This window comes from Scylla paramamosain, chromosome 8 (genome assembly GCF_035594125.1).
Source record: "Scylla paramamosain isolate STU-SP2022 chromosome 8, ASM3559412v1, whole genome shotgun sequence".
Classification (NCBI taxonomy): domain Eukaryota; kingdom Metazoa; phylum Arthropoda; class Malacostraca; order Decapoda; family Portunidae; genus Scylla; species Scylla paramamosain.
In genome coordinates, this window is record NC_087158.1 from 11,958,300 (window position 1) to 11,975,799 (window position 17,500).

Here is a 17,500-nt window from a genome sequence, read left to right on the forward strand (position 1 = left end):
AGGAGGGACACTGGCCAAGGACAACAAAAATTCAATATAAAACAAAATGCCCACTGAGATGCCAATCCCATAAAAGGGTCCAAAGTGGTAGTCAAAAATTGAAGGATAAGTGTCTTGAAATCTCCCTTTTGAAGGAATTCAAGTCATAGGAAGGTGGGAATACAGAAGCAGGCAGGAAATTCCAGAGTTTACCAGAGAAAGGGACGAATGATTGCATTAGAGAGGTGGAAAGAATAGGGGTGAGAGAAAGAAGAAAGTCTTGTGCAGCGAGGCCGCGGGAGGAGGGGAAGCATGCAGTTAGCAAGATCAGAAGAGCAGTTAGCATGAAAATAGCGGTAGAAGACAGCTAGAGATGCAACATTGCGGCGATGAGAGAGAGGCTGAAGACCGTCAGTTAGAGGAGAGGAGTTGATGAGACGAAAAGCTTTTGATTCCACCCAGTCTAGAAGAGCAGTATGAGTGGAATGAATAAGGCCCTTGTACAGTTAGCAGCTGGGAGGGGGGGTGAGAAAAACTAGCGGAGACGTCTTAGAACACCTAACTTCATAAAAGCTGTTTTAGCTAGAAATGAGATGTGAATTTTCCAGTTTAGATTATAAGTAAAGGACAGACCGAGGATGTTCAGTATAGAAGAGGGGGACAGTTGAGTGTCATTGAAGAAGAGGGGATAGTTGTCTGGAAGGTTGTGTCGAGTTGATTGATGAAGGAATTGAGTTTTTGAGGCATTGAACAATACCAAGTTTGCTTTGGCCCAATCAGAAATTTTAGAAAGATCAGAAGTCAAGCGTTCTGTGGCTTCTCTCCGTGAAATATTTACTTCCTGAAGGGTTGGACGTCTATGAAAAGACGCGGAAAAGTGCAGGGTGGTATCACCAGCGTAGGAGTGGATAGGACAAGAAGCTTGGTTTAGAAGATTATTAATGAATAATAAGAAGAGGGTGGGTGACAGGACAGAACCCTGAGGAACACCACTGTTAACAGATTTAGGAGAAGAGCAGTGACTGTCTACTACAGCAGCAATAGAACAATCAGAAAGGAAACTTGAAATGAAGTTACAGAGAGAAGGATAGAAGCCGTATGAGGGTAGTTTGGAAATCAAAGCTTTGTGTCAGACTCTATCAAAAGCTTTTGATATGTCCAAGGTAACAGCAGAAGTTTCACCAAAATCTCTAAAAGAGAATTACCAAGACTCAGTAAGGAAACCCAGATCACCAGCGGAGCGGCCTTGACGGAACCCATACTGGCGATCAGATAGAAGGTTGTGAAGTGATAGATGTTTAAGAATCTTCCTGTTGAGGATAGATTAAAAAACTTTAGACAGGCAGGAAATTAAAACAATAGGACGGTAGTTTGAGGGATTAGAACGGTCACCCTTTTTAGGGACAGGCTGAATGTAGGCAAACTTCCAGCAAGAAGGAAAGATAGATGTTGACAGACAGCTGAAAGAGTTTGACTAGGCAAGGTGAAAGCACGGAGGCACAGTTTCGGAGAACAATAGGAGGGACCCCATCAGGTCCATAAGCCTTCCAAGGGTTTAGGCCAGCGAGGGCATGGAAAACGTCATAGCGAAGAATTTTAATAGGTAGCATGAAGTAGTCAGAGGGTGGAGGAGAGGGAGGAACAAGCCCAGAATCGTCCAAGGTAGAGTTTTTAGCAAAGGTTTGAGCAAAGAGTTCAGCTTTAGAAATAGATGTGATAGGATTGGTGCCATCTGGTTGAAATAAAGGAGGAAAAGAAGAAGAAGCAAAGTTACTGGAGATATTTCTGGCTAGACGCTAGAAGTCACGAGGGGAGTTAGATCTTGAAAGATTTTGACACTTTCTGTTAATGAATGAGTTTTTGGCCAGTTGGGGAACAGACGTGGCATGGTTTCGGACAGAAATATAAAGTGCCTGAGATTCTGGTGATGGAAGGTTTAAATACCTTTTGTGGGCCACCTCTCTATCATGTACAGCACGAGAACAAGCTGTGTTAACCCAAGGTTTGGAAAGTTTAGGTCGAGAAAAAGAGTGAGGAATGTACGCCTCCATGCCAGACACTATCACCTCTGTTATGCGCTCGGCACACAAAGACGGGTCTCTGACACAGAAGCAGTAGTCATTCCAAGGAAAATCAGCAAAATACCTCCTCAGGTATCCCCAACTAGCAGGGGCAAAACGCCAGAGGCACCTCCGCTTAGGGGGATCCTGAGGAAGGATTGGATCGATAGGACAAGATACAGATATGAGTTTGTGATTGGAGGAGCCCAACGGAGAAGAGAGGGTAACAGCATAAGCAGGATTAGAGGTGAGGAAAAGGTCAAGAATGTTGGGCGTATCTCTCGAGACTGTCAGGAATACGAATAGAGTGTAGCACCAGTTGCTCTACTTCGTGGAGGATAGCAAAGTTGAAGGCTAGTTCACCAGGGTGGTCAGTGAAGGGAGAAGAAAGCCAAAGCTGGTGGTGAACACTGAAGTCTCCAAGAATGGAGATCTCTGCAAAAGGGAAGGGGGTCAGAATGTGCTCCACTTTAGAAGTTAAGTAGTCAAAGAATTTCTTATAGGAATGAGCGACATCACAGAGATGTTTCTATATTATCTGTTGTGTCTTGTATCTCACCTTAGAAACTTGATAGGGCATTTTGGTTGTCACCGCTATACTCGGCAGTAATTCCGGAACTCAGATATACTCGCTAAATAAAGAAATTACGTCGAGTTGAAATCAAAACATCGCTCTGAAATGTTTATAACACATTTTACTTATGTCTACCATATTCCGTGGGTATGGTATGAACGCTATAATAAACTATTTCTTCTTGTAAATAAAAGTCTCCTAAACACGGTGGTATAAGCCATTTTTTTTTAAACTGTCACATACACGAACCACAAGGCTCTTTGTAATATTTTCACCTCACTTCTCGTAAGCGCCGACGGTGGTTTTCGTTCACCAAGGGTTGATGTGTTGCCAGGCTACTTGCTTGCCTTCTTTCTTAGCAAAACTGCCTCTATTGTATCTCTCACATAATTGTTTTACAATACATCATCATGTTTTGACATACTACAACAATCAGTCTTTCCTTTCTCATCACATACTGGCTTAACACTCTCATCATCGAGTTTCATGGGTAGCATGTATAAAGAGCTTTGGTGATGAATTTGTCAGTCATGACCTTGAACTCACTGTCTAGAAAATCAACTGATGTGTGGTTACGGGAGTGTGGGTAAAGACGGGTTCACGCTTGGCAATTCGCTGTTGAATTGCCACCCCCCACAAGCTGGCAATACCTGGCAATACATCCTCCCAGTTGGATGTACTTTCACACAGGCGGCTGAAAAGGTGCGGCTGGTTGGCGGGAAATGAATATAAACTAACAGCAACTCAGCAAGATATCTTCCTCCAGCGACGATGCCTAAGTGATAATTGCATTTCTTTTGGTATATCTGAAGCCAAAACGGTAAAGAAAACGCCTGTGGACAGGTCCCTGGCTGAATAAAAGAGAAGAAAGGAGTGTCTGCCACACTCTTTTGCTTGAGCTGAGCGTGCAAGACCCAAACATCATCATGAGACAGTGGATACGCCTCAACAGGGAGCAGTACCATGGTCTCCTGCAGCTTGTGACTCCCCTTATCAAGAAGGAAGATAACCACATGAGGGATCCAGTGACACCTGGTGAGCGTCTGACACTTATGCTGAGTTACGTAGCAACAGGTAAGGAAGAGGGATCGGTAATTACTCGTATTATGAACCCGGCTCCATCTGCAGCAATTACACCTATATATATATATATATATATATATATATATATATATATATATATATATATATATATATATATATATATATATATATATATATATATATATATATATATATATATATATATAGCGTGTCTCGGGTCCCAAAGATGACGTTTGTCCCTCACTACCTCCAGCATTAACTTTTCTGCCTCCGGACACCACATCTTCCCCAACTTTTCCCGAGGACACGATGTAAACAAAGCAGCGCGCGGCTGGACAAGACCAACCTCTCGGTCTTGGTGCGGCTGGCAGTTCCAGCAGCCAGGTACCAAAAGTCCAGCAGGCGGGCCAACACGGCCTGCGGCGGCTGGCAATTCAGCAGCGAATTGCGAAGTGTGAACCCTCCTAAAAGGAGGGCAGGGAAGGTGTTGGAGTTGCTATAGCAACTCCTGCCTCAGTAGTACTCACATACAAGCCAACGAGAGAACTGATGCCCAAACATGGATGTAAAACAACTGATAAGTGAAGTACCCCTCACACCCTGTATTTGAGATGCATCAAACAATAAACATAGTGACATAGTGGCATTTGTAGCAGAACAGTGGAGAAGAATAAGCGAAAAGATTGGACTTTCTGGTAAGATGATCTCCATACACTATACTCTCTCTCTCTCTCTCTCTCTCTCTCTCTCTCTCTCTCTCTCTCTCTCTCTCTCTCTCTCTCTCTCTCGTAGTTTTGCCAGGGCACTGCTCAAACTGAACAAAAGTATACTGTGAATGACTCTCTTACATTCTCGGCACTTTTGGAATGACATTTTTCCTCATGTGGTGGCTGAATGTTCTCTCCTATTTCATCACCTAAGCTGCAACTCAATGACGTATGTCCCTCCTCGTCTATTATCAGGTTAGGTTAGGTTAGTTTGGTTAGTTAAGGTTAGGTTTGGTTAGGTTAGGTTGAGTTAGGTTAAGTGTTTTCAGCGTTTCAGTGATTTAACTTTTCTTCCACAAAATAACATTTGTTGACTGTGATTCCAATAATTTATTCATATTTCCGTAAAACATACGATTTCAATATCTCTGACAAACAAACTGAATTTCGTACACTAAGTTTTATGCAGTCCTTGATATTGTTTTTTTTTCAATTTACCTTTTCATAGAGAAGCATTGTATGTTCCATACCATGACCTAATGTATTACCGCTGAATAAAATAAACCATTAATTCCAGTGCCTATTCTAGGTTTACTGGATTCTATACTTCAGCTTTTTGTGTATTGAATTTATTTGTTTTATTGAAAAAGAAATCACCATCTAGAACTATGCCAAGATATTCATACTCACGTACAACTTCTATGTACTGGCACTCCATTAATGAACGATAAACGAGGAGGCAGTACACTGCTAAAATCTATAACAATTTATTTTCAGATTTTTCAAGAAAAAAAATCTTTACACCGTTAAAAAAAAAAAATAAAATAATATATATATATATATATATATATATATATATATATATATATATATATATATATATATATATATATATATATATATATATATATATATATATATATATATATATATATATAAACACACACACACACACACACACACACACACACCTTTGAGAGCCCTGCGTGAACTGAGTGTAATGACCTCAGCTTGTTTGCAATACGTATTTCAGGCGAGTTAGAAAGAAATAAAACTTAAACGATATCATAAGTGATCTTAAGATACGGTCACCGCATAACACTTAGTGATAACATGCTGGAATCGATGAGTTTTGCATCTGAAGTGGGACGACCACGAAAAAGCGGGACAAAATTTAAAAAATCGGGATCTTTTGCTACAAGTGGAACAGACGTTGAAAAAGCGGGACTGTCCCTCCTAAAAGCGGGATTGTAGTCACCTTGGGCAACGGCAATCGATTATAAGCAAAGTAAGTCACATAGTACATCCTTACAGAACGTTCATGTCATTAATAATGACACGATTTTGCTTTAAGAAAGTCGACATACTGTGGCTTACATGTAAGAGACTCATCAATCCATAAAATCATATTAGTATTGGCATTTACATCATTCAGTATGAGGATGAATGTTGTAAAATACATTCGAAAAGTATCTCAATAAAATAATACACTTCAGGGTGATTTGGTTTGTACCAGCGAGTGCACACCAGGTTTTTTTTGCTTACTCAGTTTTCCACCATATATCACTATTGCTCCATACATTGTCTTTGCCGTTTATTTATTAATTTTTCAGTTAACAATGTGACCCACCGTCATACATATGTCGGCTTTTTTATTTTTATCTTTAATTATTGTGCCCCTTATTGGTTATTATATTTGCTCTTATTTCCTGTTCCTCCTACACAAGTCCCATAGGAGGAGAAACCGGTGAAAATAACTCGCGAGGTGGAGCAACACATGGGGGCTATCAAACAGCTCGAGTCTCCTGGTGTACTGAGTTTAATAACAGCGGTGAAACCAAACATCTTTTTCGCCTGCCGACGTGGCAAACCCGCAGGCAACAATGACGTGTCAGGCACAGCTTATTTGTGCACCGACCTATGAACAAACATATAATTTATACCCAAATTAATGTAAATTCATATATAATAATAAATCAAATATCAACACCCTTTAAAGTCTCAATACAAATAATCTTGGTAATCCCATTCTTCCTCACAAACCGAGTGAACCAAGATTAAACCCCTGGCGTCAACATCATTCAAACCCCTGGCGCCAACATCTCCCCATCATAGGAGTACTTTTAATAACTCCTATCCTTACTCTCAACAACATGATCATATGGCATCATGATGTATAAATACAAATGTCTCACTAAGAGACAACTCAACCCTCACCCTGGGAAGCAAATGATACAATAAAACAATAAACAATACCCAAAGGGACAATACTGCTCATCAACCTAAATCTACAATACATCTCAAACCCTCAAATCTCTCATATTCAGCCTCTGAGGAGGCTTTACAGTTCGTCCTGTTCTAGACACATAAGTTGACGACGGTGTCATGGAGTGAGCCTCATCAGAACCTTGAGCATATGCTGGGAAGGCATCTGTTGGTGGTAAGGGACTATGAGCTTCATCTGTTGTAGCATCCTCCCCTGCAGATGAAAGCTCCAAGTTATGCAGTTTTTGCACTGGCCTACTAATTACTCCCTTTGCAGTCTTAACTTTCACACTACGAATTATTCCATCCTTCCCAGGGAATAGCTCAACAATCACTCCAAGGGGCCATTGCAAACGAGGAGAATTATCTTCCCGAACCAGCACAACAGATCCCTTCTCCAGTTTACATCTCGGTATGAAACCTGTAATGATTGGGGGTAAATTCAATAAATAGTCAGACACCCACACACTCCAAAACTTATCAAGTTGTTGTCTCAGGCTTTCTCGCTCACATAGGTCCTTATGTGACATTTCAGGAACCTGGCAATCACCTTTAAGCTCTCTATGAAATCCAGCAGTGGGCCCAATTAAAAAATGAGGTGTTAAAGGGCTTACAGAATTAGGATCATCTGTGGCAAAAGTTAAGGGTCTGGAATTTACACATGACTCAGTTTCATGTAAGGTAGTCTCTAGCTCACATCTTGTTAAACATTTTATACCAAGAGTCTTTCTCAGAGCTAATTTAACAGATCGAACTAATCTTTCCCACCAACCTCCCCATCATGGAGCATGGGGTACAGCAAACTTCCACTGGGGAGCAAGGGTGCCAAAGAACTGATGCATTTGTTTAGACATACTAATAAAAGTCTTGGCATTGTCAGAGTAAATAACTGATGGAAGGTCTCTTCTGGCAGAAAACCTACGAAAGGCAAGCAAGCAATCATCATAAGACATAGAGTTAGTCAACTCTAACTGTACTGCACGGACAACTCCACAAGTGAATAACAAAATGTACAGCTTCTTGCATGGAAAATCAACACAAAACAGTGGTCCAGCATAATCTACACCTGTCACAGTGAAAGGAGAAGCAGAGTTAATTCTTAGTCCTGGGAGAGGAGCTACAGGCTGACGGCAAGCTTGTGAGTGATGTCTACAACAAATCATACACTCTCTACAGACTACCCTAGCAAGCTTTCTTAATCCGACAATTAAGTAACAAGATCTTAATGTTGAAATTAAAGTGGAAACACCAGCGTGTTTCAGAAACACATATTGGAAACTAACTAACAGCTTGGCAATACTTGGCAATAATACTGTCCTAAACATAATTATATATTTTAGCCAGAAGATGCCTCCTGTGAAGGTGAAACGTTGCAAGTAATAAAGTGAAGAAAAAAACTCTGGATGTTTTCTGTGTTCAACTCTACTATATATATATATATATATATATATATATATATATATATATATATATATATATATATATATATATATATATATATATATATATATATATATATATATATATTGTTACGACCATATCCCAGCCTCTCTCTCAGCTGATCTGATGCAAGTTAACTTTCATTAGGCTGCCACCCTTGCAGCCTAATATGGGGAAAATTACCACGTGAGCCTAAGCCAATTCACACACAGTTAGAGCCTCAGAGGTCGGGTCGCCACCCTGTCTCAGCATACACGAAAAAAAAAATAAATAAAAATAAATAAATAAAATGAAATAAATAAATAAATAAATATATAAATAAAAAAAAAAATAAATAAATAAAAAATACACCAACTTCTCACACTTGCTGAGATAGGACTCGCCAAGCCACGTACCAGGGAGAGAGAGACAGAAAAGACGCCACAAACACGAAGCTATAATACCACGTGGACAAAATCTCTCGCAACAGGTATCTACCCACTGCCCAACAGGATATTATACCTGTCTGGCCCGAGTTCAGATTGTTTTCAGTCTCTCCAAAGACAAGCTCAACCCCCTTAAAATTCGCGAGCCTGAAGAGAAAATAGATAACAGAACACAAACCTATCCTCTGGCGAAGGACGACAGACGGCCATACACAACAAAGCCAGTAACATTTAAACACACAAGACACTCGACTTCAACAAAAGAGAGGGGAAAAATGCCCGTTCACAAAATACCCGCCACGCACGCACAACACAACCGAATGAGTAGGGTCTAGAACAAGTTACGTCTTTCTGAGACGTAGAGAGCAGCCACAGAATAGCCACACGCATGGGTTTCCACAACGATATACACTGGGAGGTGCACGAGTAATAGTCTTGAAAAATAAATAAATAAATAAAAAGCATAAAAACAATAAAAATAGAAACAGAAAAAAATGTGAACCAAAAAAAAAAAAACAGAAAACAACAAAAAAATGGAAAAAAAACATCAAAAGTCAAAAACAAGATGAAAATATATGAAAAAAATTAACAGAGAATGAAAACAGAAAAGTGTCAATAAATCAAGAAAAAAATAAAAATAATAATAACAAAACGAAAATAAAAAAAAAAAAGTATGTGGCGCTCTGGTTTCTTAATTCCGAAATTAGTACTGATCAAGACAAGACGCCGAGAACGCAGTGACCGTCACCTCAATTGTTGCTGTCCAAAGGAGGTGCTGACATTCACATAAAAAAAAAAAAAGAATAAAGAAAGGAATAAAAAACCTCAAAAGAAAAAAAATAACAATATAACAAACCCTAAAGCAAACGAAGTACGGATGTCGCTTTACGTTGTTAGATGAAGATAATAAGAGCAAGTACGAACAAGCAAGAACAAGTAAGGCGGACAGGAAGTGGAGGCCATGACGTCAGAATGTTCTTGAAGTCTTTGTTGATATTCACACTGAGGCAAATATGTCTGCCCTTGTGTTTACTTCAGTAATCCATGTAACGTTTGTCTTTAGGAATAAACTCAAAACGTCAGTTACTCCTTTCTTTTCCTTTGCAGTGTCTGCCTGTCTGTCAGTCTGTCCAACAAACTCCTGTCATATCTCGTGCGATGGAGAGAGAGAGAGAGAGAGAGAGAGAGAGAGAGAGAGAGAGAGAGAGAGAGAGAGAGAGAGAGAGAGAGAGAGAGAGAGAGAGAGAGAGAGAGAGAGAGAGGTGAGAGCGAGAGTGGGTGGGGAGTGTGCGGTGGGTGAGGGAGTGAGTGGGTCACTGGCAGGAGGAGGTCAGCTCGCCACTAGAGATTAATCGTGATCATTTATTCCCAACTCTCTAAAACTTCATAATAAAAGTCACGCTAACACTGAGTGTGCAGAGATTTAACGAGGCATGGGGGAGGAGGAGGAAGAGGAGATAAGACAAGGTAAGACAGCAAGATGTATACGATTGAATCCCTCAAAGACACATTAAAATATGCATTTGTGATATGAATGGAGAGCTTTGGGTGACAATGAGGGATAAGAAAATGTAGTGGGAAGACATAGCATACGTTGTATGCTTTTTGTTCCACCCTGTCTAAAACGGTATAAGTGGAATCCCCCCCCCTACCCTATACATGTAAATCATACTCCATATAGAGAGAAGATATAGCGAGAAAGATAGAAACCGTAGGAGGGTAGTTTGGAAATCAAAGCTTTGTGTAAGACTATATCATAAGCTTTTGGTATGTCTAAGGCAACAGCAACAGTTTCACCAGAATCCCTAAAAGAGGATCACCAAAGCTCAGTAAGGAAAGTGTCCTGGAAGGAACCCATACTAGCGATCAGATAGAAGGTTTCGAAGTGGTAGATGTTTAAGAATCTTCCTGTTGACGATGGATTAAAAAAAACATTTAAAGAGGCAAGAACCTAAAACAATACGACGGTAATCTGAGGGATGAAAACCGTCATAATTTTTAGGAACAGACTGAATGTAGACAAACTTGTAGCAAGAAGGAAAGGTAGAGGTTGAGAGACAGAGTTGGAAAATTTTGACTAGGCAAGGTGCAAGCACAGTTTCGGAGAACAATACGAATACGCACGTTTCAGAAAAAGTAGAAAAAGCTGTAATCAGATTTGCGTGATACGACACATTTTACAACCGAGCAATGAATTTAGAAAACCACTTATCCTAGCATTTATAGATTATGAAGCGGTTTTTGACACAAAAACATTGACATTTGACATACAGAAAGTTTGTGAAAAACTTTACAGCATTATAGAGTAGCTGAAAGTATATTTATATTTCAAAATCTATTCATTATAAGAGCAGATATGAAGTTAAAGTTGACAGATGCTTAGAGAAGAATTTGTTATGAAGAGTGGAGTACTCCAGGTAAATGTGCTGTCACCATTTCTATGGATTACATCTTAAAATTAACAGACGAAAATAAAGGGAATGGAATGAACTTTGTCATCTTGAATATGCAATGATGCAGTTATGTTATCTCACACAGAAAAGAACCTCCAAAAGTTATTTAATAAAAGGTAAACAGAAGTTATGTACAATGAATAATTAATAGAGAGGAAATTGAAATATGTCAAGACTTCAGATATCTCGGAACCATGTTAAGTAAAAATGGCTCTCTAGAGAAAGAGTTTGAAACTAGGCTTTAAAAGGAGCACCAAACTAGACTTCATAAAATATGGAAGTCTAACAGGTTGAGATTACACACTAAAATCCATCTTTATACCAGCTAAGTGAGATTTGTGGTCCTATATGGATATGATACAACAATGAAACAATTTCCGTAAAGTTATTAACGTTTGAGAATAGAGCTCTAAGGCGGATTATGGAAATAAGGTGGCAAGACAGTTCATAACTATCAGAGACACCACAACAAACCCTCGAATGGACCAATTCATGATAGAAAGAAAATGGCGTTGGTTGGGACACACATTACGTTCAGGGCCAAGCAGTTGACTTGATACCTGAAAGGTCAAGAAGGTGAGGAAGACCAAAGGTAACTTATATTAGAATAATGAAGAGAGAGGCAAGAGATGAATGGAATATAATAAGGGATGAAGCGCAAGACAAATGCTTGGAAAGGATATTGTCAGCTTCTATACGTCAGGCAGCGATGGAGTGAACTACGAAGTGTGGAGATAGATAGCTTTATTGCCACATCGTACATGGTACAACATGAAATTTGCTTTGTCCACCGAGTTCATCCATAGAATAAGAGATTTACACTATTCTTTGGTAAAGCTACTATCCTACCCGACCTGATGACAACGTAGTTATCATGGAAACTGTGTTCGGGATCGCTTAAAATTTTGTTGATTTCCAACTATATAGTTCCTTCAATTGTACTGTTTCTTCATTAAACCTGACAGCGTTCCTTAGAATTTTCTTTAGTTTACTCTTATCTTTACAATTTTGTTTTCCAAACCAATGAATCATTGAAAAGCGAATAATTGATTCTACCACTTCTTTGTAGAATAGTGACAATACTGACTTATCTACATGAATATCCTTTTCTTTAAAGTTTCAAATAAAGAATACGTTGGTGACATTTGCTGTACAGATATTGTTTTCGGAACTTGATATTTTGTTGTCAATAATTACCCACTCTCTCAACCTTTGTATTTTCAATAACTATATGCGCTATCATTATTTATTTTACGGGTGATTGCAGTATCGTCGGCATATTTCATAATGGAAGTACTTTGACGGTTGATGACGGTTGATAACACAATCACTAGCGTAAAGAGTAGAAAATAAAGGCGATAACATACATCTCTGAGGCGCATTTGTGTTACTATATACTTCGATGTCAGATTTGCATTACTTAATTTTAGTGAACTAAGGTTTGTCTGAGAGGTACCGGTAAGTGTTTATCCACAAGATAATTTTACAGTTTACTCGCATATCTAATAGTTTTCTGCTAGGATATGGAGTTCAACAGTGTTAAAAACACAAAATCAATAAACAAAATTTGGCGGTACTTTGTTTCTAAGTGTTGACAAGTTTGCTGCACAACTGTATTACTACTACTACTACTTCTATTACTACTACAACTACTACTACTACTACTACTACTACTATTACTACTACTACTACTACTACTACTACTACTACTACTAGTAGCAGTAGTAGTCGTAGAAGCGCAACAAGACGCCCGGGAAGGCTGGATGTTGCGCCTTCATCCACGCCTTCCTGCGGCTGTTCCGACGCAAGAAGCGTGGGCACCGCGCCCCCCGCCGGGAAATCTCACAGACAGTGCTGGAGAAGCCTGCATTGGAAGAAACTGTTATGGAAGAACATCTTAATGAAGAACATCAAGTGAAAGAACATCAAATGCAAGAAACTGTTATGAAAGAACACCTAATGGAAGAACATCTTATGGAAGAACATCTTATGGAAAAGACTGTTATGAAAGAACACCTAATGAAAGAGCATCTAATCAAAGAACATCTTATAAAATAACATTTAATGGAGGAACATCTAGTCGAAGAACATCCAGTGGAAGAATATCTTATGGAAGAAGTTATTATGGAAGAACATTTTATGGAAGAAATTTTTATGGACGAACATCTAATCGAAGAACATCTTATAGAACATCTTATGGAAGAACACCTAATGGAAGAACATCTAATAGAAGAATATCAAATGGAAGAGCATCTGATCGAAGAACATCTAATGAAAGAAAATCTAATCGAAGACACTATGGAAGACACTGTTATGGAAAAACATCTTGGGAAAGAAACTCTTAAGGAAGAATTTATGGTGCAAGAATCTAATGATAGAGGAGAAACTATTGTGGAGGAACCTGTTACACACGAAATTGTTGTAGAAGAATATCTTATGGAAGAACAAGAGCTAGAAGAATATCTGGTGGAAGAACAAGAGGTCGAAAAATATTTGGTGGTAGAACAAGAGATCGAGGAACATCTGCTGGAAGAACAAGAGTTAGAAGAACATCTGTTGGAAGAACAAGAGGTCGAAAAATATTTGGTGGTAGAACAAGAGATCGAGGAACATCTGCTGGAAGAACAAGAGTTAGAAGAACATCTGTTGGAAGAACAAGAGGTCGAAGAACATCTGCTGGAATAACAAGAGTTAGAAGAACATCTGTTGGAAGAACAAGAGGTCGAAGAACATCTGATGGAAGTACAAGAGATTGAAGAACATCTAATGGAAGAACATGAGGCCGAAGAATACCTGATGGTAGAACAAGAGGTCGAAGAACATCTGATAGAAAAACAAGAGGTTGAAGAACATCTAATGGAAGAACAAGAGGTAGAAAAACATCTGATGGAAGAACAAGAAGTCGAAGAACATTTGATGGCAGAACAAAAGGCAGTAGAATATATAATAAAAGAAGAAGAGGTAGAAGAACCTACGGTGGAAGAAGCTGTGGTGGAACAACCTGTGCGGGACAAGAGCAGGGCGGCCCAGCCTGCAGTGGAAGAGCCTGACGCCAGCGACTCGGATTTCGACGACGATGTCGCTGACGACTCAGGCTCCGAGGAGTCGTCTTGGGAAGAGTGTCCGCGGCCTGCGAGGCAGGGGCAAGGCCTCCCGAGGCAAGGCCAAGAACAACAGCAAGATTGCCGCCGCTCCCCCCTCCGCCTCGCCTTCCGCCGCGCCTGAGCTGCAGCTGCGGCCGCGCGGCGCCGTCCTCATCCTCCGCAGTGCCGTGGTGGACCCGCCCGCCACCTTGGTCATGGGCACCGACAAACACGAGAACGACCACCTCCTGACGCAGGCCACAGACCGCGTCGTCTTCTTTCACGTGGACGACCTGCCCTCAGCCCAGGTGTACCTGCAGCTGGAGCCAGGCCAGGGCGTGCGTGACGTGACCCGCACCCTGCTGCACGACGCGGCACAGCTGTGCAAGGCCAACAGCGCGCAGGGCAACAAGCTGGCCAACGTGGCGGTGCTGTACACGCCGGGCTCCAACCTGCGCAAGACCCGCCACATGAAGGCCGGCGAGGTGGGCTTCGTCAGCGAGAGGGACGTGCGCAAGATTGTGGTAGCCAAGCGGGACGACTCGGTGGTGGACCGCCTCACCAGCACCAGGAGAAAGGTCGTCTCGGGCAGGGCGGAGCGAGAGAAGCAGCAGCGAGCGCGCGAAAGGCAGCGCCAGAAGACCGAGTCCAAACTGGCGAGGAGAAAGCATAGGCGAGAGGAGCAGCAGGAACAAGCCGCCCACGAGGAACTTCTCGAGCTGGCGTGAGGCGTTGAGCTAGAGCAAGCTCCCGCCGCCCGCTACAACGGCAGGCAGCGACGCAGGCGCCGGGAGTGGCGGGAGCAGGGCAGTTCAGACGAGGAGTGAGAGGAAGAGGAAAAGCAACAGCAGGAGCAGGCACAGACAAAGACCACGCGTTGCTTTCTGGTGGGCGCTACGCATCACCGCCTGCTGCAGGGTTGCCGTGCCCTGGTGGAGCGCAGGTTTGACCTGTGGGTGGTGCCCCCAGGGAAGGGCGAGGCTGAGGGGTGCAGCACTGTGACAGGAGCACCTGAGGACGTGGCTGACACCCTCGGGGAGCTGAAGAACCTCTTGCATCCCGACAGTTAGAAGGACGCGGCTCGCGACAACAAGGGCGGCAGTGGGAAGCGTGGCAAGGACGGCAACAATGATAAGAATACCAAAGGCAACAAGAGTGGAAAGAGTAACAAGAATGACAAAGGTGATAAAGGCGGCAAGAATGGCAAGGATAGCAAGAATGACAAGAACAAAAAGGATGACAGGAATGACAAGAACAACAAGAATGGCAAGGATGGCAAGAATAACAAGAACAAGGATGGCAAGGATGGCAGGGACACCAAGGCCGAGGGACAGAACATATATATATATATATATATATATATATATATATATATATATATATATATATATATGTATACTCGTATATATATATATATATATATATATATATATATATATATATATATATATATATATATATATATATATATATATATATATATATAAATGAAATAAAAATAAATAAAGAAATAAAGAAATAAATAATAAAATACGTAAACACCAGAAAAAAATGTCATCATATTAAGAAAATGTAAAAGAAAAACACCAAAAACAAGAAAAACAAGAGCAAAATAAAAACCAAAGAAAAAGGACGTGACAGTAAAAGAAAAATATAGAAAATATATAAAAAAAACTAAATAAAAACTAATCAAAAACAATGAGTCAATAAATTAAGGAAAGAAAAAATCATAACATCCAAAAAAGAAAAAAAACAGAAAAGTACATAAATAAGAAAGGAAAATGGAAAACATTAAAAACAAAAAGGAAAAGGTAAATTAACATGAAAAACCAGTATCTATAGACAAATAAAAAAAAAATAGAAAAAATCCAAGATAGGAAAATAGGAAAAAGAGGAGGAAAAGTATATCAATAAGTAAAGAAAAATGCAAAAAATGGACAAAAATACAAAAAAAATTAAAACAAATTAAAAACCATAAGAAAAATATAAAATATGAAAACCAAAGAAAAAGAAAAAATAAGAAATAAAAACCAATAATAAGTACAAAAATACAAAACAATAAAAGCAAAAAAACAAAACAAAAACAAATTAAACCAGAATAATTAAATGATGCGTCAATTAAGTAAAAAAAAAAAATAGATACAAACCATGAAAAAAATACGAAACATCAATAATAAAACAAAAATACAAAAAAATCAAAACATTATAAAGAGAACAAAATTAAAACCAAAAGAAAAAAAAACATTTGTGAATAATTAAAGAAAGAACAGAACATAAAAAATAAAAAAAGAAAAGAAAAACAAGAAGAAAACACAAGGTAAAAAATGTAACTAATAAGGAAAACAAAATTACAAAAAAATCATATAAAACAAATAAAACGGAAAAAAATACAACGCAAAAGAAAAATACATGTAAAAAAAATGAAATTAGAAACAAAAATAAAAATGTATATGTGCCAGTAAGTAAAGGGAAGAATAATACAAAACACCAAAAAAGAAAAAAAATGAACAAAAAAAAAAAGAAAAGAAAAAAAGGTCTCAGTGAATGATGACAGAAAACTATAAAACAAAAAATAGAAAGCAAAAGAAAAACGTACATGTGTCATTAAATAAAGAACAAAATACAAACTATAAAAAAAAACAGAATAATCAAATAAAAAAAAAAATAAAGTGTCAATAAGAAAAAAAGAGAGAAAAAAAAAAAAAAAACAAGAAATGAAGAAAGAATTCACGAATTTCAACTCAAACTACCAAGACACGAAGTGAACACAGCGAAACGCCGCAACGTTTACGAACACGCGAGTCGGAGGCGTGAACAGAATCGAGACGGAGTTTTTTGTACTGAAAGATAAGATCTTGAGAGATAAATAAATAAAAAAATATATATATAAATAAATAAATAAATAAATAAATAAATAAAATAAAATAAATGAAGTGTCAATAAGTAAAGAAAATAAAAATTAAAAGTATGAAACCAAAAATAGAAACAAGAAAAAAAATATGAGCAAAGAAAAATAAAAAAATAAATAAATAAATAAAATATAAAAGAGGAAAAAATAATCAATTTAAAACATCAAAAGCCAAAAAAACAAGGAGTTAATAAAAAAGAAAAAAAGTAACATAAAAGATGAAATCCCCCCAAAAAATTGTGTCAATAAGTGAAAAAAGTAAAAAAAAAAAATCAAAGAAAATAATAACCAAAAGAAAAAAATGTATCGCATTGGTTTCGTAATAAAAAAAAGTAGTACTGGATCAACTCAAGACGCCCAGGACGCAGTGGCCCTCACGTCAATTGCTGCTGTCCAGAAGTGTTGTTGACATTCACCTAAAGACATTAACCTCAAAAGAAAAAAAAAATAACATTATATAAAACCCTCCCTCAAATGAAGGACGGGTGTCGCTTTACGTTGTTAGATGAAGATAATTAGAGCAAGTACGAACAAGCAAGAACAAGTAAGGCGGACAGGAAGT

The 17,500-nt window shown here is 39.0% G+C and overlaps 1 protein-coding gene across 1 annotated transcript; it reads left to right on the forward strand.

Annotated features, from left to right (window-relative positions):
• Positions 1 to 13,245: 13,245 nt before the first annotated feature.
• Positions 13,246 to 13,632, forward strand: LOC135102528 (variable charge X-linked protein 3B-like). The gene has a single exon (XM_064007809.1). The coding sequence runs from the start codon at positions 13,246 to 13,248 to the stop codon at positions 13,630 to 13,632; it is 387 nt and encodes a 128-aa protein (XP_063863879.1).
• Positions 13,633 to 17,500: the final 3,868 nt, after the last annotated feature.

Excerpts from the sequence above, each read along its gene's own strand:
- LOC135102528 (XM_064007809.1), top strand. The coding sequence starts at position 13,246 with ATGGAAGACACTGTTATGGAAAAACATCTTGGGAAAGAAACTCTTAAG.